The 23,467-nt window shown below is 40.3% G+C and overlaps 1 protein-coding gene and 1 long non-coding RNA gene across 5 annotated transcripts; one reads left to right on the top strand and one right to left on the bottom strand.

Annotated features, from left to right (window-relative positions):
- Positions 1-17,057: 17,057 nt before the first annotated feature.
- LOC114533591 lies at positions 17,058-20,058 on the bottom strand. Its single transcript, XM_028555136.1, has 2 exons — positions 19,403-20,058; positions 17,058-19,131 (listed from the first exon to the last, which is right to left on the bottom strand). The coding sequence occupies exons 1-2, from the start codon at positions 20,056-20,058 to the stop codon at positions 17,442-17,444; spliced, it is 2,346 nt and encodes a 781-aa protein (XP_028410937.1). The 3' UTR covers positions 17,058-17,441.
- A 1,352-nt stretch (positions 20,059-21,410) lies between these two features.
- Positions 21,411-23,226, top strand: LOC114533592. 4 transcript variants are annotated; one of them, XR_003688079.1, is made up of 4 exons: positions 21,411-22,086; positions 22,212-22,274; positions 22,844-22,898; positions 23,185-23,226. It is a non-coding gene; the product is annotated as an uncharacterized LOC114533592 (long non-coding RNA). The 4 variants fall into 4 exon arrangements; XR_003688080.1 differs by having other exon boundaries at positions 22,847-22,898; XR_003688078.1 differs by lacking the exon at positions 22,212-22,274 and having other exon boundaries at positions 21,721-22,086; positions 22,847-22,898.
- The last annotated feature ends 241 nt before the right edge of the window (positions 23,227-23,467 follow it).

Raw genomic sequence — 23,467 nt, forward strand, 5'->3', positions numbered from 1 at the left:
ATGTCTCAAGATGAGATGATGAACGAATGTCTCAAGATGAGATGATGAACGAATGGCTCAAGATGAGATGATGAACGAATGTCGCCGGATGAGATGATGAACGAATGTCTCAAGATGAGATGATGAACGATTATCTCAAGATGAGATGATGAAAAAATGCTCAAGATGACATAATGAACGAATGCTCAGATGAGGTGATGAATGAATGTCTCAAGTGAGATAATGAACGAATGTCGCTGGAGATGAGAACGAATGCCTCAAGATGAGATGACGAACGAATGTCGCACGATGGGATGATGAACGAATGTCTCAAGATGAGATGATGAACGAATGTCACAGGATGGGATGATGAACGAATGTCTCAGGATGGGATGATGAACGAATGTCTTAAGATGAGATGATGAACGAATGTCTCTGGATGAGATGATGAACGAATGTCTCAGGATGAGATTACAACGAATGTCTTAGGAGAGATAACGAATCTGAGGATGGGATGATGAACGAATGTCTCAAAATGAGATGATGAACGAATGTTTCAAGGTGAGATGATGAACCAATGTCTCTGGATGAGATGATGAACGAATGTCTCAGGATGAGATTATGAATGAATGTCTTAGGAAGAGATGATGAACGAATGTCTGGGGATGGGATGATGAACGAATGTTTCAAGGTGAGATGATGAACAAAAGTCGCAGGATGTGATGATGAACTTATGTCTCAAGATGAGATGATGAACGAATGTCTCAAGGTGTGATACTGAACGAATGTCGCAGGATTTGATGATGAACTTATTTCTCAAGATGAGATGATGAACCAATGTCTCTGGATGAGATGATGAACGAATGTCTCAGGATGAGATTATGAATGAATGTCTTAGGAAGAGATGATGAACGAATGTCTGGGGATGGGATGATGAAGAAGTTCAAGGTGAGATGATGAACAAAAGTCGCAGGATGTGATGATGAACTTAGTCTCAAGATGAGATGAAACGAATGTTCAGGTGTGATACTGAACGAATGTCGCAGGATGAGATTATGAACGAATGTCTTAGGATGAGATCATGAACGAATGTCTCAGGATGTGATGATGAACGAATGCCTCAAAATGTGATGATGATCGAATGTTTCAAGGTGAGTTAATGAACGAATGTTGCAGGATGAGATGATGAACGAATGTTGCAGGATGAGATGATGAACGAATGTCTCAAGATGAGATGATGAACGAATGTCTCAAGATGAGATGATGAACGAATGGCTCAAGATGAGATGATGAATGAATGTCGCCGGATGAGATGATGAACGAATGTCTCAAGATGAGATGATGAACGATTATCTCAAGATGAGATGATGAACAAATGTCTCAAGATGACATAATGAACGAATGTCTTAAGATGAGGTTATGAACGAATGTCTCAAGGTGAGATAATGAACGAATGTCGCTGGATGAGATGATGAACGAATGCCTCAAGATGAGATGAAGAACGAATGTCTCAAGATTAGATGATGAACAAATGTCTCAAGATGAGATGATGAACGAATGGCTCAAGATGAGATGATGAACGAATTTCGCAAGATGGGATGATTAACGAATGTCTAAAGATAAGATGATGAACGAATGTCGCAGGAGGGGTTGATGAACAAATGTCTCAAGATGAGATGATGAATGAATGTCGCACGAGGGGACGATGAACGTATGTCTCAAGATAAGATTATGAACGAATGCCACAGGATGCGATGATGAACGAATGTCTCAGGATGGGATGAACGAATGTCTTAAGATGAGATGATGAACGAATGTCTCTGGATGACATGATCAACGAATGTCTCAGGATGAGATTATGAACGAATGTCTTAGGAAAAGATGATGAACGAATGTCTGAGGATGGGATGATGAACGAATTTCTCAAAATGAGATGATGAACGAATGTTTCAAGGTGAGATGATGAACGAATGTCGCAGGATGTGATGATGAACTTATGTCTCAAGATGAGATCATGAACGAATGTCTCTGGATGAGATGATGAACGAATGTCTCAGGATGAGATGATGAACGAATGTCTTAGGAAGATATGATGAACGAATGTCTGGGGATGGGATGATGAACGAATGTTTCAAGGTGAGATGTTGAACAAATGTCACAGGATGTGATGATGAACTTATGTCTCAAGATGAGATGATGAACGAATGTCTCAAGGTGTGATACTGGACGAATGTCGCAAGATGAGATTATGAACGAATGTCTTAGGATGAGATCATGAACGAATGTCTCAGGATGGGATGATGAACGAATGTCTTAAGATGAGATGATGAACGAATGTCTCTGGATGAGATGATGAACGAATGTCTCAGGATGAGATTATGAACGAATGTCTTAGGAAGAGATGATGAACGAATGTCTGAGGATGGGATGATGAACGAATGTCTCAAAATGAGATGATGAACGAATGTTTCAAGGTAAGATGATGAACGAATGTCGCAGGATGTGATGATGAACTTATGTCTCAAGATGAGATGATGAACGAATGTCTTCGGATGAGATGATGAACGAATGTCTAAGGATGAGATGATGAACGAATGTCTTAGGAAGATATGATGAACGAATGTCTGGGGATGGGATGATGAACGAATGTTTCAAGGTGAGATGTTGAACAAATGTCACAGGATGTGATGATGAACTTATGTCTCAAGATGAGATGATGAACGAATGTCTCAAGGTGTGATACTGGACGAATGTCGCAAGATGAGATTATGAACGAATGTCTTAGGATGAGATCATGAACGAATGTCTCAGGATGTGATGATGAACGAATGTCTCAAAATGTGATGATGATCGAATGTTTCAAGGCGAGATAATGAACGAATGTCGCAGGATGAGATGATGAACAAATGTAGCAGGATGTGATGATGAACTTATGTCTCAAGATGAGATGATGAACGAATGGCTCAAGATGAGATGATGAACGAATGTCGCCGGATGAGATGATAAACGAATGTCTCAAGATGAGATGATGAACGATTATCTTAAGATGAGATGATGAACAAATGTCTCAAGATGACATAATGAACGAATGTCTCAAGATGAGGTGATGAATGAATGTCTCAAGGTGAGATAATGAACGAATGTCGCTGGATGAGATGATGAACGAATGCCTCAAGATGAGATGAAGAACGAATGTCTCAAGATGAGATGATGAACAAATGTCTCAAGATGAGATGATGCACGAATGGCAAAAGATGAGATGATGAACGAATTTCGCAAGATGGGATGATGAACGAATGTCTAAAGATAAGATGATGAACGAATGTCACAGGATGGGATGATGAACTTATGTCTCAAGATGAGATGATGAACGAATGTCTCTGGATGAGATGATGAACGAATGTCTCAGGATGAGATGATGATGAACGAATGTCTTAGGAAGAGATGATGAACGAATGTCTGGGGATGGGATGATGAACGAATGTTTCAAGGTGAGATGTTGAACAAATGTCGCAAGATGTGATGATGAACTTATGTCTCAAGATGAGATGATGAACGAATGTCTCAAGGTGTGATACTGAACGAATGTCGCAGGATGAGATTATGAACGAATGTCTTAGGATGAGATCATGAACGAATGTCTCAGGATGTGATGATGAACGAATGTCTCAAAATGTGATGATGAACGAATGTTTCAAGGCGAGATAATGAACGAATGTCGCAGGATGAGATGATAAACGAATGTCTCAAGATGAGATGATGAACGATTATCTCAAGATGAGATGATGAACAAATGTCTCAAGTTGACATAATGAACGAATTTCTCAAGATGAGGTGATGAATGAATGTCTCAAGGTGAGATAATGAACGAATGTCGCTGGATGAGATGATGAACGAATGCCTCAAGATGAGATGATGAACGAATGTCTCAAGATGAGATGATGAACGAATGGCTCAAGATGAGATGATGAACGAATGTCGGCGGATAAGATGATGAATGAATGTTGCAGGATGAGATGATGAACGAATGTCTCAAGATGAGATGATGAACGAATGTCTCAAGATGAGATGATGAACGAATGTCTCAAGATGAGATGATGAACGAATTTCGCAAGATGGGATGATGAACGAATGTCTCAAGATAAGATGATGAACGAATGTCACAGGATGGGATGATGAACAAATGTCTCAGGATGAGATTATGAACGAATGTCTTAGAAGGAGATGATGAACGAATGTCACAGGATGGGATGATGAACGAATGTCGCAGGATGGGATGATGAACAAATGTCTCAAGATGAGATGATGAATGAATGTCTCTGGATGAGATAATAAACGAATGTTTCAGGATGAGATTATGAACGAATGTCTTAGGAAGAGATGATGAACGAATGTCTGAGGATGGGATTATGAACGAATGTCTCAAAATGAGATGATGAACGAATGTCTCAAGGTGAGATGATGAACGAATGTCGCAGGATGTGATGATGAACTTATCTCTCAAGATGAGATGATGAACGAATGTCTCAAGATGAGATGATGAACAAATGTCTCAAGATGAGATGATGAACGAATGGCTCAAGATGAGATGATGAGCGAATGTCGCAGGATTAGATAATGAACGAATGTCTCAAGATGAGATGATGAACGATTATCTCAAGATGAGATGATGAACAAATGTCTCAAGATGACATAATGAACGAATGTCTCAAGATGAGGTGAAGAACGAATGTGTCAAGGTGAGATAATGAACGAATGTCGCAGGATGAGATGATGAACGAATGTCTCAGGATGGGATGTTGAACGAATGTCTCAGGAAGAGATGGGTAACGGGTAAGGCTTACCAATTTGGTCAATTTTGACCACTTTTTCAACTTTTCAAAAAGTGTCTCAAAATGATCTAAAATGAAACATATTAGTCATAGGAAGCTATTTTTAGCATTTTAAAACAGTTTTTGAAAAGTTGAAAAAGTCGTCAAAATTCATCAAAACGGTAAGGGGTAAGCCTTGCCATTTTGGTCAATTTTGACGACTTTGTTAACTTTTCAAAACGTATCTCAAAATGCTCTAAATTGAAAGATATTAGCCTTGGGAAGATATTTTTAGCATTTTAAGACAGTTTTTAGAAAGTTCAAAAAATCGTCAAAATTGACGAAAATGGTAACGGGTAATCTTTACCATTCTGGTCAATTTTGACCATTTTATCAACTTTTAAAAACTGTTTAAAAATGCTCTAAAATGAAAGATATTAGTCTTAGGAAGCCATTTTTAGCATTTTAGGACAGTTTTTAAAAAGTTCAAAAAGTCGTGAAAATTTACCAAAATGTTACCATCTTGGTCAGTTTTGACAACTTTTTCAACTTTTTAAAAAGTATCTCAAAATACTCTAAATTGAAAGATATTAGTCTTAGGAAGCCATTATTAGCATTTTAAAACAATTTTTTGAAAAGTTCAAAAAGTCATCAAAATTCACCAAAACGGTAAGGGGTAAGCCTTACCATTTTAATCAATTTTGACGACTTTTTCCACTTTTCAAAAAGTATCTCAAAATGCTCTAAATTGAAATATACCAGCCTTGGGAAGATATTTTTAGCATATTAAGACAGTTTTTAGAAAGTTCAAAAAGTCGTCAAAATGGACGAAAATGGTAACGGGTAAGCCTTACCATTTTGGTCAATTTTAACAATTTTTTCAACCTTTAAAAAACTGTTTAAAAATGCCCTAAAATGAAAGATATTAGTCTTGGGAAGCCATTTTTAGCATTTTAGCGCCAATATACAAGAATAACTCAAGACACTGGTATAATCTCTAATATAATATAAGTCTGCTTCGAATGCAATTCGTATTTACATTCCCCAAAACATGAACAACAACGAACGCCGGAAAGCGCGCGAAAGCGCCGGAAGTGAGTCTAACATGCAATACTACTTCATGTAACATGCCACAAAGGCGTGGCGTGGTTTCTTTCTTTTATCTTCTTTATGCTAATGTTAATAATGTAAATATAACTGGAACAGTAACGTTAACAATGTTCATACCCAAAGTATGTAGGAGGGTTTCTTTTACGGGAGGGTCTCATGGGCAAACTCGGTGGACTTGCTTGCAAAACGCCGGCGACCCCTGGTGGACTGGGAGGTACGGGTTCGGCAGGACCTGTGTCTTCATCATCGCTATCATCGGACTTTGTGAAACGTTTGGGAGGGGGTTGGTCGACCCTATCGGACACACGGAAACATTGATCGATTCGAACCTTATACGAGGCTGCGCGCAGCTGTGTGTCGGTGAATTTTTGAACAAAACACCAGGGGAGCTTGATTGATACCACAATATATCGGTTGCGAGCTTTGGTTTTGTCTCTATCGGTGGACAGGTAAACGAGATCGCCAACTTGTATGCTTTGTGACTTGCGACGTGTGTGAGCATTTCTTGAGCCTTTGGACTGTTCACTATAGGGATGGTTCTTAATACGATCGTGGTGTTGCTTCGCGATAACCTCCGTGTCTTTAATTGGAATTTGAGCATTCGAGAACTGATCTCGGTGAGTCCAGAGCTCATGTGCAGATACACCGTTCCGGCGGAGACGGGAATTTAGTCTGGAAATCACAAGGGCAAGCTCAACTGGGGTGACTGGGCTTCCGTCTGGGTTTCGGCGACGTAGTTCTTCTTCGAGTTCCGCAATGGCTTTTTCGGCGACGGGGTTTTTGTTAACATTTTTAATTCTGCCAATCTCTAACGTGACACCTATTTGTTTCAGAGTCAAGTCATTCTGTAATCCGATGAAACCGGGAGCGGGATCAACCCGGATAGTAGCGGGTGGTCCGTCAGGTGAACGGAGAGCAGCAACTAAGGTGGATAAACTGTCCCGAAGTGTCGTGCTCTTCTCATTGGGAATGATGGTGGCTGACGTAAACGACGTTGTAGTTTCCCGTAGTACAAGAATATTTTGTTTGCTTCTACGTAGCACATCTGCCGCAAATGAAACTCCGACCACGCTGGGTGGGTCACTGGTGGTGTGTTGTAAAAGTGGTTGTGGGAGATGTCGGAGTGTGGCGCAAGTGTGACATGTATTGGAGATGCGTTCGATAGCTTTTGTCAAATCGAGAGCATAGAAGTGTCGCTTCATGGCAAGACTGAGTTGGTGGGGAGTAGGATGGTCGAATCGCAGATGGAGAGCAGTTACGAGTCCGTCAAGGGCACTTCTCGGGACAATGATTAATTCAGTGCTTGGGGATAAGGGATCTGTGTGGGGCAAAACGAGGAGGCCGTCTTTGGCGATGGAAGCAACGTTTAAATACTTCTTGACATCTTTGATGTTTGTAGTCTTCTTTGAGGGACGTGTTCCTTGCTTTAAGTGGGCATGTGTCCGACGAAGATCTGGACACTCGGCTTGAATTGTGCTCCAGGCATATCTGGTAGTAAAAGGAAGATGGGACAAGTCCCGTATGTCTTGAACCGAGGTGGAGCGAATGACAGAATCTTCAGTAACAGCGATGAAGGTACAAACTTGACAACGCGGCTCAGTGCACTCAGCAGCGTTACGGCTGGAGAAATCGGAGGGGATGTTAGCTGATCCTGCAAGGTGTTGGACAAAGACTGCATATCGACTGACAATAGAGAGAAAAGATGTTACACGGGGGCTTGCGGAAAACTCTCCACGGCATAGTTTCTCGATTGCCTGTACACATGGTTTGCTGTCCGTTAATAAACAGGTTTGCTGGGTCGACTGGATTATATAGGGACTGAAATGCTTGATGGCAGTGGCGATGCTGAGTGCCTCTACTTCACATGGCAACCAGGTAACCTGGTGTTTTCGAAGCTTAGCACTGAAGAAACCTGCGAGGTGGATCTTGTTGTCACGGTTGATGTACAAGGTGGCGCCAATACCGTATTTACTGACGGATCCATCTGTGACAATCCACAGCTGGTCTGATGGCCGGGGCAGAGTGATCGACTTGTGTTCAGCAAGAGACTTTTGGGCAAGATGGAACTGCTCCAACAATGTGTCCGTCCATTTTATCTTGGTGCAGGATTCCTGACCTGCACTGACCTGTTCCAGTGGTGCGAGAAGTTGAGAACACCTTGGTAGCACACGACTGAGGGCTTTATAAGCTCCAAGAAATGATCGAAGGCTGTGCACTGTCTTTGGGGGGGGGGGCAGGAAGATAATGTAGCAATACGATGTGGGCTTGCTGTTAAGGAACCTTGGGTCCATATCCATCCAAGAACAGTAGTGGAGCGAGGACAAATGATGGTTTTAGATGGAGACAGGTGTAGGTTACACTTCGCAAGGGAATCCAGGATACGTTGCCAGTTCTGAAGAAGTTCTTCGGGTGTGTCTGCTCCGCAATACAGGTCATCAGCCAATTTTGTGGCTATCCCGTCCTGTAGACAATCACCCAGGACTCGGCACATCAACTCTTCTAAGGCAGTCTCTGAGCCAGGCATGCCCATGGCACAGCGGGTGTATGCTCGGATGCCTCGGAATGGTGTGGCTACCCCACAATACTTGATCGATTCTTTTGCTAATGGGATCTGGTAAAATGCACTAGTTAAATCAGTGACGATTAGGTACTTCCATTGAGCAATAGTGCGTAAGGTGGTATCGACATCTGGCATGAGCGATGGTTGAGGCTTGCTGTACCTGGCAACATCAGCAAAGGCTGTGACCAACCTATGACCTCCAGAAGGTTTAGCGACCAAGAACGATGGATTGAGGTATTCTATTGTGACGCCAATGTCCTCTGGGCGTTTGAATACTCCTTGGCGTTCAAGCTCGTCAAATTTATCTTGGAGTTCAAGAAGCTTGTTTCGAGAGTATTGGGGTAATCGACCCTTTCGTTGAGGGGGTTGGACTGGACCCATGTTGACAGTAGCTTGAAAGGGGCCAACAGCTCCATTGTATCCGGTGAGGGCGGGGTCGAATACGGTATCATACTTCTGTAGGGCTTTTTTGAACTCGGTACGAATGTGGACAGGTAAAATATTGTCAGGATCCAATTGAACAGTGGAAGAGTGGGCAGCTACAGTAGGTGTTGTAGGGACAACATTGGAGGGAACTGACTGTGTGGTAGGAGTCTCTGGTGTTTGGGTGTGAAGTACCTGGCAGAAATGCTCATTCCGAGCAATTTGTTGTGGCTTGTTGGTGGCATTCAGGATACGCACCTGACCAGCTACAGCTTGGACAATGTGTGGAGGGGGCCAGTCACGACACCTCTTGGAACAATCGGGACGAGGTTCGATTGCAAGGGTGGCATCAGGTTGGATATCAGTTGGTAAGTCTACCTCTAGGTAGTCTCCTGGCCAAACAACTGTTAATGTTGGTGGGGCACGTAAAACTTGGGCATGGGTTCTCCTGATGTGATTTGGGGAGGCCTCCGGTGCATCATCACCGTAATAAGAAACATGAGCTCCCTGAATGGATATTTGCTGTTTGGCAGGTCGAACAGAAATGTCGTTGACTGACATGAATGGTGTTCCTGCCAATATGTCAACGTCAAGTTCGTCTACTACAAGAGCATCAAGCAGGAGGTTTACATGGTTGTGGTGTAAGGTAAGGTGGACCTCTCCAATGACTGTTAGGGGGGTAATGCCATCGGCCTGTAGGGCAGACTGTCTTGTCTTGCATATTGTTGCCCCAATTTTCTTGATAACAGATGTTTTGATCATGCTTGTCTCCGCTCCGGTGTCGAGGGTAAGCTGTAATGCATGGTGTTGGTAGAACACGTTTAGTTGAGGAGATCGTTTGGTGCGGACACGTCGGCCGGTAGATGTTACTCGGTGGCTGTGGGTTGCAGGCTTGGGTAAGACAGGCTCTTCTGGCTCAGAATCAGAGGAGGCTATGTTTGGGTTGTCTGCCATTACTTGTCGAGCGCGAGTTAAATACTGGCGATCTTCTGCCGGAAGGAAAGGGCATCGACTGAGGTAATGGTGGGACTGTGCTCGATTTGCTTGTTTACATAGGGGGCATGACTTAGCTCTTGAGGTCATACCTTTAGGCTTTGAGGCTGTTAAACTGTGCGTTTGCAGTACGGGTTTGGGGGTTGGCGAAATGCAGTACGTAACACCTTGGCTTCATTGGTGGTATGTATTTCATCAAGTAAAGAGTCGAGGGCTTGCGATATCTCCGGTTTCAAACTGGCTAATGTTTGGGATCGAAGCTCTGTGCCATAGCGCTGTTTGACTAGCACAGGTAGGTCAGGGTGTACTAAACGTAACCATGTAATTACAATAAAATTTTCCAGGGTGGGTGTGACTTCCTCATCAGTAGTGGTATCTTCACCATGGTGACGGATAGTGTCACTTGCTTAAGTAAGTTATCTTCAATAAAACTTACCAGTCGTTGGTAAAGATCCTCAGGACGCTCTCCGGCTTCCAGGTGTATATTGCTGACATCGAGGAAACGTGCGCCTGTTGATTGAAAACCAAAGTGGGCGCGAATGGCTTGCCAAATAGACTGCGTGGACGTGGAATTTTTAACGATAGTATTACGGGATATAACTGGACAAAAGTTAGCGATTTGCCCCAACATCAGCTCTAGATGCGTTACCTTTTGGGCAGCTGTACGACGACTGGCTTGTGGTACGTCTTCGCCGTCGTCAGTAAATCCTCGAGTTGGGTTAGTGCTGGATTTACGCTGCCATGTTGATTCTTCGAGCAGAAAGTTGGCAAAATTCGAGTCAAGTGACAAAATATATTGAAGGTTCTGACGCCACGATTCGAATGAGGTAATGGTTTCTTGTTTGGTTAAGGCCCACTGTTTAGGTGCTCGATTGCTTGCCATTCTAGCAGACGAGAAATTAACTTTTCACAGTCTATATAAGCTGGCGTGTCTTTACTAATTTTGAGTAGGAGTACTCTTATTGGTCTGATATTATGAAGTTTCGCTTCGTCGAAATTTCTTTTATTAATAATAAGATAAGCCGTAGAACGCTGCCACCACGCCAATATACAAGAATAACTCAAAACACTGGTATAATCTCTAATATAATATAAGTCTGCTTCGAATGCAATTCGTATTTACATTCCCCAAAACATGAACAACAACGAACGCCGGAAAGCGCGCGAAAGCGCCGGAAGTGAGTCTAACATGCAATACTACTTCATGTAACATGCCACAAAGGCGTGGCGTAGGACAGTTTTTGAAAAGTTCAAAAAGTCGTGAAAATTTACCAAAATGGTAAGGGGTAAGCCTTACCATTTTTTCAATTTTGACCATTTTTTTAACTTTTAAAAATCTGTCTAAAAATGATCTAAAATAAAAGATATTAGTCCTAGGAAGCCATTTTTAGCATTTTAAAGCAGTTTTTGAAAAGTTCAAAAAGTCGTCAAAATTGACCAAAATGGTCAGGGGTAAGCTTTACCATTTTGTTCAATTTTGACCATTTTTTTCAACTTTTAAAAAAAACTGTCTGAAAATGATCTAAAATAAAGGATATTGTTCCTAGGAAGCCATTTTTGCATTTTAAAACAGTTTTTGAAAAGTTCAAAAAGTCGTCAAAATTGACCAAAATAATCAGGGGTAAGCCTTACCATTCTGTTCAATTTTGAACATTTTTTCAACTTTTCTAAAACTATCTAAGAATGATCTAAAATAAAAGATATTAGTTTTAGGAAGCCATTTTTAGCATCTTAAAACAGTTTTTAAAAAGTTAAAAAATTATATTATAATTATATAATAATTAATATTGGTCAATTATGACTATTTTTTCAACTTCTAAAAAACTGTCTAAAAATGATCTAAAATGAAAGATATTAGTCTTAGGAAGCCAATGTTAGCATTTTAAGACATTTTTGAAATGTTCAAAAAGTCGTCAAAATTGACCAAAATGGTAAGGGTTAAGCTTTACCATTTTGTTCAATTTTGACAATTTTTCAAATAAAAAAAAAACTGTCTGAAAATGATTTAAAATAAAGGATATTGGTCCTAGGAAGCCATTTTTAGCATTTTAAAACAGTTTTTGAAAAGATCAAAAAGTCGTCAAAATTCACAAAAACGGTAAGGGGTAAGCTTTACCATTTTGGTCAATTTTGACGATTTTTTCAACTTTTCAAAAAGTGTCTCAAAATGCTCTAAATTGAAAGATATTAGTCTTAGGAAGCCATTTTTAGCATTTTAAAACAGTTTTCGAAAAGTTCAAAAAGTCGTCAAAATTCACCAAAACAGTAAGGGGTAAGCCTTACCATTTTGGTCAATTTTGATGACTTTTTCAACTTTTAAAAAACTGTCTAAAAATGATCTAAAATGAAAGATATTAGTCCTAGAAAGCCATTTTTAGCATTTTAAAACAATTTCTCGAAAAGTTCAAAAAGTCGTCAAAATTCACCAAAACAGTAAAGGGTAAGCCTTACCATTTTGGTCAATTTTTACTACTTTTTCATTTTTCAAAACGTTTCTCAAAATGCTCTAAAATGAAAGATATTAGTCATAGGAAGCTATTTTTAGCATTTTACGACAGTTTTTGAACAGTTGAAAAAGTCATCAAAATTGACCAAAGAGGTAAAGGGAAGCCTTACCATTTTGGTCAATTTTAACGACTTTTTCAATGTTCCAAATATGCTCTAAAATGAAAGATTAATGTCTTATGAAGCCATTTTTAGCATTTTAAGATAGTTTTTGAACAGTTGAAAACGTTGTCAAAATTGACCAAAATGGTAAGGGGAAGCCTTACCATTTTGGTCAATTTTGACGACTTCTTCATTGTTCCAAATGTTCTCTAAAATGAAAGATATTAGTCTTAGGAAGCCATTTTTAGCATTTTCAGACAGTTTTTGAACAGTTCAAAAAGTGGTCAAAATTGACAAAATGGTAAGGGTAAGGTAATGGTAATGGTAAGGCTTACCATTTTGGTCAATTTTGACCACTTTTTCAACATTTCAAAAAGTATTTTAAAATGCTTTAAATTGAAAGATATTAGTCTTAGGAAGCCATTTTTAGCATTTTTAGAAAGTTTTTAAAAAATTAAAAAAGTCATGAAATATGACCAAAATGGTAAGGGGTAAACCTTACGATTTTGTTCAATTTAGAGCATTTTTTCAACTTTTAAAAAACTGTCAAAAATGATCTAAAATGCAAGATATGATGGTGTAAAAAATATTGTAAAGAGGGTGAAAAAATGGTGTAAAAACGGGGTAAAAATATTGTAAAAAAGTGTGTAAAAAGTGTGTTAAAAGTGTGTAAAAAGTTTGTAAAAATGGTGTAAAAAAGTGTGTAAAAATGGTGTAAAAATGGTGTAAAATGTGTGTAAAAAGTTTGTAAAATGTGTGTAAAAAGTGTGTAAGAAGTGTGTAAAAAAGCATGTAAAAAGTATGTAAAAAGTGTGTAAAAAGTGTGTAAAAAGTGTGTAAAAAGTGTGTAAAAATTATGAAAAAAGTCTGTAAAAAGTGTATAAAAAGTGTGTAAAAAGTGTGTGAAAAGTGTGTAAAAAGTGTGTGAAAAGTGTGTAAAAAGTGTGTGAAAAGTGTGTGAAAAGTGTGTAAAAAAGTGTGCAAAAAGTTGGAAAATAATTGAGAAAATATTAGAAAAAAATTGGAAAAATGTTGGAAAATAGTTGGAAAAAAGTTGTTAAAAAGTTGTTAAAAAGTTGGAAAAAAAGTTGGAGAAAGATGTGTAAAATGTTGAAAAAAAGTTGGGAAAAAAGTTGGAGAAAGATGTGGAAAAAGTTGGAAAAAGTTAGAAAAAAGTTAAAAAAAGTTGGAGAAAGATATTGAAAAAGTTAGAAAAAGTTTGGAAGAAGTTTGGGAAAAAGTTTGGAAAAAGTTGGGAGAAAGTTGGGAAAAAGATGGAAGAAATATTGGGAAAAAGTTGGAAAAAAGTTGGAAAAAAGTTGGAAAAAAGTTGGAGAAATAAGGGAAAAAGTTTGGAAAAAGTTTGGAAAAAGTTTGGAAAAAGATGGGAAAAAGAAAAGAAGGGAAAGGAGAGGAAGAGAAAGGAAGGGAGAGAAGGGAGAGAGAAAGGGGGGGAAGGGAAAGGGAAAAAAAGGAGAGGAAAGGGAAGAGAAGGAGAGAGAGAAGGGAGAAAAAAGGGAAAAAAAGAGGAAAGGAGAGAGGGAGAGAGAAGGAAGGGAAAAAGGGGAGGAGAAAAAAGAGGGAAGGGGAGGACAAAAGAGAGGAGAAAAAAAAGAGAGAGGAGAAAGAGGGAGAGAGGGGAAGGGAAGGAGAGGAGAAAGAAAAAGGAGAAAGGAAAAGAGAGAGGAGAGGAGAGGAAGGGAAGATGGAGGAAGAAGAAAGGGGAAAAAGGAAAAGAGAGGAAAAAAGAGAGAAGGGAGGGAGGGAGGGATGGAGGGAGAGAGAAAAAGGGGAAAGGGAAAGAAGGAAAAGAGGGGAAAGAAAAAAAAGAGAGAAGAGAGAAAAAGGAAGGAAGGAAGGAAGGAGAAGAAAGGGGGAGGGAAGGAAAAAGGAGGGGAAGGGGAAAAAGAAGGGGAGAGAAGGAAGAAAAAAGAGGGAAAGGAAAAAAAAACAGGGGGAGGAAAAAAAAGAAGGAAGAAAAAAAGGGAAGAAAAAAAAGGGGGAGAGAAAGAAGGAGAAAGAAAAAGGAGGAGGAAAAAAGGAGAGAAAAAAAGGGGGGGAAAAAAGGGAAAAAAAAGGGGGGAGAGAGGAGGGGAAAAAAGGGGAAGAAAAAAGGGGGAGAGGGGGGGGAAAGGGGAGAAAAAAGGGGGGAAGGAGGAAAAAATAGGAGAAAAAATAGGGGAGGAAAAAAAGGGGAGAAAAGAAAGGGAAGGAAAAGGGAGGAGGAGAAAAGGGGAGAAAAAAAAGGGGAGAAAAAAAAGGGGAGAAAAAAAAAGGGGAGAAAAAAAAAGGGGAGAAAAAAAAAGGGAGAAAAAAAAAGGGAGAAAAAAAAAGGGAGGAAAGAGGGGGAGAAAAAAAGGGGGGAAAGGAGGAAAAAAGGGGGGGGGAGAAAAGGGGAAAAAAAAAAGGAGAAAAGAGGAAAAAAGAGAAAAAAGAGAAGAGGAGGGAGGGGAAGGAGAAGGGTGAAGGAGGAAGGGGAGAGGGGAGGGAAGAGGGGGAAGAGGAAGGGAGAGGGGGGAGGAGGGGGAAGAAAAAGGAGAGAAGAGAGGAGGAGAGAAAATTACGGGTCTCAGAGTCGAAAAAGGGTCAGCCTTAGGGTTGGGGTTTGCCATGGGATCAAGGGTTAGGGTTAGGGTTGGTTTTTTTTCTTTTTTAATTTTTGCAAGTTTAAAAGGGTTTCTAGGGACATGAAGTGTTGTTTTAGGCTCCAAAAAATATTTTTTTAATTTTAAACATTTTTTCAGATTTGTTCGAGCAAAGTAAAATTTTAGATTTTTTTAGGGTAATGGTTAGGGTTAGCTAAGCTAAAAATAAAATTACGTTTTTAGAAGTTTAATTGATTTCCTAGGAACATAGAGGGTAGTTTTAGGATAAATATAAAATTCTTTTTATTTTAAAAATTTTTTCAGATTTTTTTAAGGCATTTAAAATTTTGGATTTTTTTTAGGGTAAGGGTTAGGGTTAGGGATAGCTAAATTTAATTTCTTAAATTTTTAGGGTTTGGAAGGGTTTCCTAGGGTTATAAAGGGATGTTTAGGGATAATTAGAGTTTTTTATTAATTATAAAAATTTTTTCACATTTCTTCGAGAACTTTTTAAATTTTTGGTATAACCCTAGGGTTAGGGTTAGGGTTAGGTTTTCGTGCCGGTCTGGGGCTGACAGCAATACATAAAACTTGAAATGCGCTTCAGCGAAGTCATTTATTTTTAAATCGATTTTGTTTTCGAATATACTATCAAGAACTTCCGTAACCATAAGGTTTATTCCGGCTTAAAACATGTTATAAAATATAAAGTAGCATACATTTTAAATAAAACGGTATTAAGGGTGCTGTCGGTCATTATTATATGTCTATGATGTGCACTGAATAGTTTTCTACATTTTATTAGCTAGGCGTTTCTCTTTTCTAATTAACGATTTGTATTTGTCTCTAATTTGTTGTTTTGTGAATTCTTTTGCAGAAGGACACAACTTCCAAAAATCGCCGTTGTCCAATGCTCTGATTAATAGCTTTATGGGTAAGTTCTCGTCTCGTCGCAAATTGGAAACTGCGGTTATAAATTGTTCTTCTTCGGTGGCAGACATTTTTCGCCTTGTTCGTCTTGTTGCAAACCTGGCTGAACGTGGCTGATCTGATGGTTGTTGAAGAGAACCAGATTTATTCGGGTCTTCGATTGACCTCGCTGATGAGCTGTGATGGGCTTCCGCTGCTGCGAGAGAACTTTCATGACCGAAATTTTGAATGAACTGGTAAGCGTTAACTTCATTCTCAGATTTATCGAACAGAGCGCAGGCATGCATTGCAACATCCGCTAATGCACCGACTTCTCCGTATGTATTTCCCATTTTTAGGAAACTGTCGCTGGTGATATTAAAAAAGTGTTGTTCGCGTCTTGAACAATCGTTTTGATTAATTAATTAGTCACGAACCTAACTCTCTTTTATTGACGTCAACGTCGACACGTGCATGGATATATTATCACTTCATATCATTAAACATAATACGAAAGTGCCATTGTAATACATTATTTTGAACTAAAACGATTTGTATTTTTTGTCAATGTCTCTAAAAAGGGGGTTCGGACCACCTTAAAAAAGAATGAGTACAAAGCGCCAGTCATGCAAAAAGTTATTCAGTGATGTTTCTGACGACAATTTTACACATGGTGTCAATTCAATTCAATTTCTTTATATTCTTATGTTAGATTCATGGTCGGACCCGCAGTGGTTGGCCTAGGCTGTTGTGATCACCAGTCACAATTTCAGGTATAAGTCCCCGCCCCGCCCCGCCCTGCCCTGTCTAGCCCCAAGCCTCGCTCTCTGCCTTATTCTGGCTCGGCCATTTATGCGCATGTCAGTAAACGTGTTCGATTTATATTATGAAATAAGGGCAAAGAAAAATGAACTTCTGGAAACTTTTCTTAAATAGGAACTCTTTGCACGGGAAATGTATTGCTCCTACGCTGATGTTCAAATAAAGTAGGAGTGTACATTATGGATTTATACGCTTTCCCCCATGCTCTGAAACTATGTACAATTAAGCGACTCTGAAGCAACAATCACACCACTGAAGTTTGAACTGTATATTTGTTATTATAATATGTTTTAATCATTCAATGCTTAAATAATTACGTTATAATTAATAACGTTATATCCGTAGAGTGTTCGTGAAGAGTGTCACTATTTAAAATCTGTACATGTAAATTAATTTGAAGATGATTACTAATTACTAAATGAAGTCCAGCGAATGGCTTTCAATCAACAAAACGAAAAATTCAAACTGAGTTGAAATTAAACTTAGTTACAATGATGGGTTCTATATACACACACAAATATTTTAGGAAACCGGGTCTCAATTTGTTGAAAATACATTACAGTGTACCTATACTATGTACAACATGCATATGATCAAAGCTCTTCTCAACAGAACTAACCGTGCAATGTTTTCTCGAATCAGTCAAGCAGCGCCACTCCACTCCTTACGATGTTGTGTGGACCAGTTACAATCCTCGCTGTACACCAGCCATTTGGCGATCTCTATCATATTCGCTGGTAGTTCCTTATTGTGCTCGTCGTCCAAGAGCAAGGGAATCCAGTATTGTCGCAAGCTGCCGTAATTCACGAATACCTCTGTTGGCTCGTACGACGATGGGAATCGATGTTTCGTCCTGAGCACCAGCTGATCACCTTTGACGTGAAATACCGCGTTGCACTGTTCGTTAAGTTCGTTTTCGATCGCGATCCAGTTGTCAGCTGACATTTCTGGCTGGTCTTTCGCTGAGATCGCCTTTATCTGGGCGAACGCTTGCGACACGCCCGGCTGGTTAGCAAATCTCCCAAGATTATTCGGTCGTTCTCTCTCCGCGTCGAAGTGCAGACATTTTCTCGAGGTGGTGATCAGGTACACACGAGAACTTTTACTCTTTTCTACATCCTCCAGGCTCGTGCTCTTTTCGGCGTACACGCACAGGTGCGCATCTTTGGGTATCGCTTTGTGCGGTTTCAGGAAGAGACCACGGCCAGCACCAGGGATGTTGCTTTTTCCCACGTAGCATTTACTCTCCCAAAAGAGCGTGCATGGAACCAGCTGGAGGAAAAATTGGTCGGTGGTTTCACTCTCTGGAATCCCGCCGGTCATTTCGTCGCCACCATGAGCAGCGGAAACCTTTTCGTCTGGTCTCCAAGCTGTCCCGGGGTCGATTGGGGCATTAAGAATTTCCCGTTTGTCTTGGTAGACGCGGTCGTGATCGTTTTTCCTGCCAATTCTGCGAATGTCCCACGGTCTGAATGGATAGGTGAAGGCCTCGTCCGGCAGATTGAAAATGCCCCTCTTGTCGGCGATGGCTTCTCGCATTGAAGCGTCGATCGCTGCTTCTACACCGGTCGTGTAGAAGGACATGGTGTGTCCGCTACTCGCCAGACTCTCTGCGAAGTTGCGAATCTTTCCGTCCTGGCCTTTGGCGAAGATATTTAGGAGCCTGCGGCCATGGTGGTCAGTTGGCACCGCGATTCCCTCTTCAATGTAAACTTGCAGGTAAACTTCTTGAGCGGCGAACAGCAAGCTCCTTGCAGCCCGCATGCATTCGATGCCGACGTGGCGTGTGAGGAACAGAGACATTTCGGTGGAGTTTTCAGCCTGTTTGTATATGCTGAAAGAATACTCGGTCTCCGGGCTGTCCGAATTAAGCATTCGAACTCTGATCGACTCGCCGTGATTGTGCGTCGCCAATCGAAGCAGCTCGGGCTCGCTGTCCACCGTAAGCGAGATCTCGCAGGAGTCGCCATCATATAGGTGAACGGAGGATTTCTCGACGCGGATCAAGCGACCTTTGGTGCAGTCTGCCGCCGGGATTGACCATGATGTCGGCAGCGGATCTTGTAACCCCCTCTCGCGGAGATATGGTTCAAGGTATTTCAGGGTCGACGTCAATACAGTCGTCGGTGGCGCCATAGCGAGGGTAGGGACACTGAACAGCGGGGTGGTGTTGGCGAAATAAAACCATCGTTGTAAATTGGAGCTGCTTAGCCCGGCGAATTGTGTACGCAGGGTTTGCGCATACAGTTCGGTGCTTTCGCAGTGCATCGGTCTGTCCTTCAATAACACTGGCTGCCGTTCGTGGTCGTCCGACTCCAGGCCTTCGTAATAGCTAAACGGAAATATCATGCATGCAGTTATATGTTTTGGTTTTGGATCATAACATTAATATCCTGCCTCAAGAGGCTAAAGTCTACTACTGCATGGAAAAGAATTGTCGAGTTGATATTGTCGAGGTAACACTGATGGAAATTCAGCGCGAACGAAATGAGGCTACCCGTACACGTATATGCCCGAACCTGGGTATCTTACAGTGATTACAGCCAAAACGAACGCTACGCGATAACAATAAGCAAGGAGTGAAGAATTCTATAACTAATACCCTCGAGTAACTTTCGTCGAACTTCACAACGTCGTCGCAATTTTCACAGGCACATCGCAGCAGTTCTTCCTTGTAGCGCTGGTAATGCAAGTCGTCGATTTCGCTCGCCAAGTCTTCGCAGAACCTGGTCGTATTTCCGTCTTTCGTCCCACCGTAGGACCGCACTATATTACCAATCAGGTGGTGGACGCAGGTCGTGATTGCGTTTGGCGTTATAGCAAGGTGGAATATCTTCTCTGCGACCGAAAGTTCGTCGTCATTCGAGAGGTCGTGCCAATGATGTTTAAGGCCGTTGACCAATGGCGGAGCCAATCGGTTTCGCCATCGATCCATCACCAACCAGAAGAAATAGATCTCAGCAGAATTCGGTGGTTTGTCTCTGAGAGCTTTGGCGTATTTCTGTATCAATTGTACCTGTGTTTTGCTGGCGGGTTCGTGAGTCTGCGCTGTGAGTTTTTGTCGTGGCTCGTTCACATCGATTCGAAGGCTCAGAGGTGGTGGTGGTGTTGTTGTTGGTGGTGGTGGAGATGATGTGTTTGTGGAAGCAGGCGGCGAACTGCTCTGAGAAGCCGACGATGGGCTGTTCGGTGGAGGCAACGGCAAAGGTGGCGGAGGAGTGTTCGCAGTTGGCCTCGGCGCGATCTTTCGCGGTGGCATTTTTCCGCTTTCGTGCTCGGCTGGACGTTTCCGTGAGCTCTGGAACGATGCGGTTTGTCGTCTCCGTTCCTGGCGATCGGTTACGTTCGGCTTCCTAACGTGACCAGGTTTGCCTTTTCCTAGTCCTTTCCCACGTGAGACGTTCCCCGTTTCCCTGCTCGTCCCCTCCCCAAGACTATCGTCGTCGCGTCTCCCCGTCGTCACATCGGGTAAGTTTTCCAGTTTCTTGTCAATGTTCGTCCGACCGAAAACTCCTGTATATCACGTAGAAATTCAAAGCAGCGATATGAATAATGGGGAAAAAGTTGAAGCGCGGTGCTATGATCAATACACAATATTCAGGTCAGTGATATTTCGCGGTCTCTATTTCAAAGTCATTCTCATTGTCTGATTCCAATTCTCCGAACGGTGATGGAAATTATTGGCAAACAAAATATCAATATTGTTGTAAACGAAGTAATTAAAGTCTCTTGCATGATCACGATTTTATCAACTTGAGGCTAGACGCCGGCCGGAAATGTGACATGAAAATTTTTTTAAAAAACTCGTATCTTGAGTGAACTGTTTAATTTTGGAGTATATGTTTGATATCAGTATAGTAATACTGCTCTGATTTTCCGAACGGTGATAGAAATTATTGGCAAACAAATATCGATATTTTTGTAAACGAAGTAAAGTCATTCGGATTTGCATGATAATGAATTTGAAATAGATAATAAATATATGTTTATATATATATATGAATGATTAACATTGATATTAACATTGATAAATTAAACAAAGTGAGGGCCGTATGTAAAACTAAAACAAAATTAATACTGGTTTCCTAAAACTATAGTCACCCATATATCATACGGTATTATTTGAAACTAACCCGAGTCCTTCGCGAAAAGCGAAATGTAAAAGGCGCGAACGAGTTCTGTGAAAACACGCAAACTTCTTTTGTTGTCTCCGAGAGTTTTTACGTTCTTCTTTATAGATTTATGAATCTCTTCGACATAACGAAGAACACTTGCTTCCATCGTAAAGCTCGAGGTGAACGGATTAAAGAGTAAAGTGTGACTGTCTAAAGCTTAGGCCGATAGGATTTAGGTGATGCGCTGACGCCAACGGGTCAAATGACGTTTGCATTGGCAAGGCGAGTCAAATCGTTACCAGCGAGTCTCATATAGATATCGTATTACATTGTGTAAAAAAACGCGTAGATTTGCCTAGTGTATAAAAAAGTCTTTTTTTTACCAAAATCGGTGCCATGCAAACAAGTTTAAGCGACGATAAAATATTGTAAATGACCGAAGAAAAACAATCCTATTTTGTGTAATATAAATAAGCGGCATGTATCGCCTATCGGAATTGCTTGTCTAAGAATAAAGCGAGGGAAGGGCTGGTTGTGTTCAAAGCACTTATGTTCCAGTTTTACTATAATTGAAAATCGTGACAAATAACCGTCAGTGATATTTCTTGCCTGCTTTAAAAAAAAAGTTTGGTCCAGTGTATTTAATTAATTTATATATTATACCTCAGATTCAAATTGTCCAATAAAAAAACTGTATTTGTACCACGTGATGAGTAGATTTTTTGTGGAAGCACATAGACTGCGAACTTAAATCCTGGTATTTTTACCCGGGGCATGTAATTTAAAGTCGAATAATTACCCTCTTTTGCCCGCAAGGGAGGGTGATTCCACTTTACATCACCCCCGAATTCGTAAACTAGCCTGCCGTTACGGGTGTCAGATTGTAAATATGGCCGACGGCAACAAGACGCCGGACGACTTTTTGTCAACAGCTTTAAATTTTCGGTATAATATATCAGTTATCAACCTTTCACTCGGGTGATTCCACAAGAAATTACCCTGAGGGATGAAATATTCCGAGGGCATGCGCTTGGTCTAATCTATAATCATCTTTGGAAATATACTATTCATTTCATGTTTCAGTTTACTATCGGAACAAAATAAAACCCAATTATCCTGCATCGCGTGCACGGCTGATACAGATTCAATCGCGAAGAAATTGGCAGAGACAGGTATATATGTGATATAATTTCCTATGTTTTCAACTTGTGTATTTATCAAATAAAACCGCGTGCCCCCTCCCAGATTTTTCGCACCCTAGTCTGATCAGGTGTTTGCTATTATTTACATACAAAAGCAACGAAGGAGACTATTCAACTTCTCGGCACAAATTCAAGCTTATTTTCATTAATAAAATATGGTACGTTTTAAAAAGATTGTCTAAACAGATTTTCGAAATATCTCATGAGCACGTGAAAGGAAAGGCTCTGATTGGTCTTCCTAGGACATCACCGAACGATGTCCTAGAATGACCAATCAGAAGCCAGCTGATGATATCATAGGTCATAATGGCCATAGAGATTATATTAAATAACACTGTTATTTATAATCTCTATGCTAATGTACTTGCTTTATTTTCTTTAAAGTCAAAACAAGTCTTTATGTTGCATTTTTCCCAGTTTACATGCACTAATTTAAGTACAAATTAAGGGCACCGCCATTTAATAATGCCTTTGTTCACTCCCTCATCAATGTCGACCATCATTGACCTATATATAATTAGGTGTTAAAGAAATAGGTTAATACCTATCTGTGTTGTGTATGATTAAATTATCATTATATGTGTGATTATGAACCACCACAAATGTCATATTGCTTGTGAAAAATTAATTATTAACCCTAGAAATTATCAACCCCAACAGAGTTGTACTTGCATGTTTTAACATTGCCAGTTGATCTGAGCAGAAATTATATCATCTTAATTTTCAGCAGCAGTTCTCAGGCGATATTACCTCTACGGCCAACTGATGATGGATCCATGGTGGTATGTGTCGTACATTCATTACATATATATGTCAATTAATGAATATCAATATCTGTGTCATTTATAATGTTCCCCCAACGAAGTGTTTGAAAAGAGATTAGTTGTATTAATTATCATTATATATACATGTGTCATATATATAAGGCCACCATGCATGTCAAATGTCATATTGCTTGTGAAAAATTAATTATTAACCCTAGAAATTATCAACCCCAACAGAGTTGTACTTGCATGTTTTAACATTGCCAGTTGATCTGAGCAGAAATTATATCATCTTAATTTTCAGCAGCAGTTCTCAGGCGATATTACCTCTACGGCCAACTGATGATGGATCCATGGTGGTATGTGTCGTACATTCATTACATATATATGTCAATTAATGAATATCAATATCTGTGTCATTTATAATGTTCCCCCAACGAAGTGTTTGAAAAGAGATTAGTTGTATTAATTATCATTATATATACATGTGTCATATATATAGGCCACCATGCATGTCAAATGTCATATTGCTTGTGAAAAATTGATTATTAACCCTAGAAATTATCAACCCCAACAGAGTTGTACTT

This window comes from Dendronephthya gigantea, unplaced genomic scaffold, assembly GCF_004324835.1.
Source record: "Dendronephthya gigantea isolate DGI-Jeju-01 unplaced genomic scaffold, DenGig_1.0 000093F, whole genome shotgun sequence".
NCBI lineage: Eukaryota > Metazoa > Cnidaria > Anthozoa > Malacalcyonacea > Nephtheidae > Dendronephthya > Dendronephthya gigantea.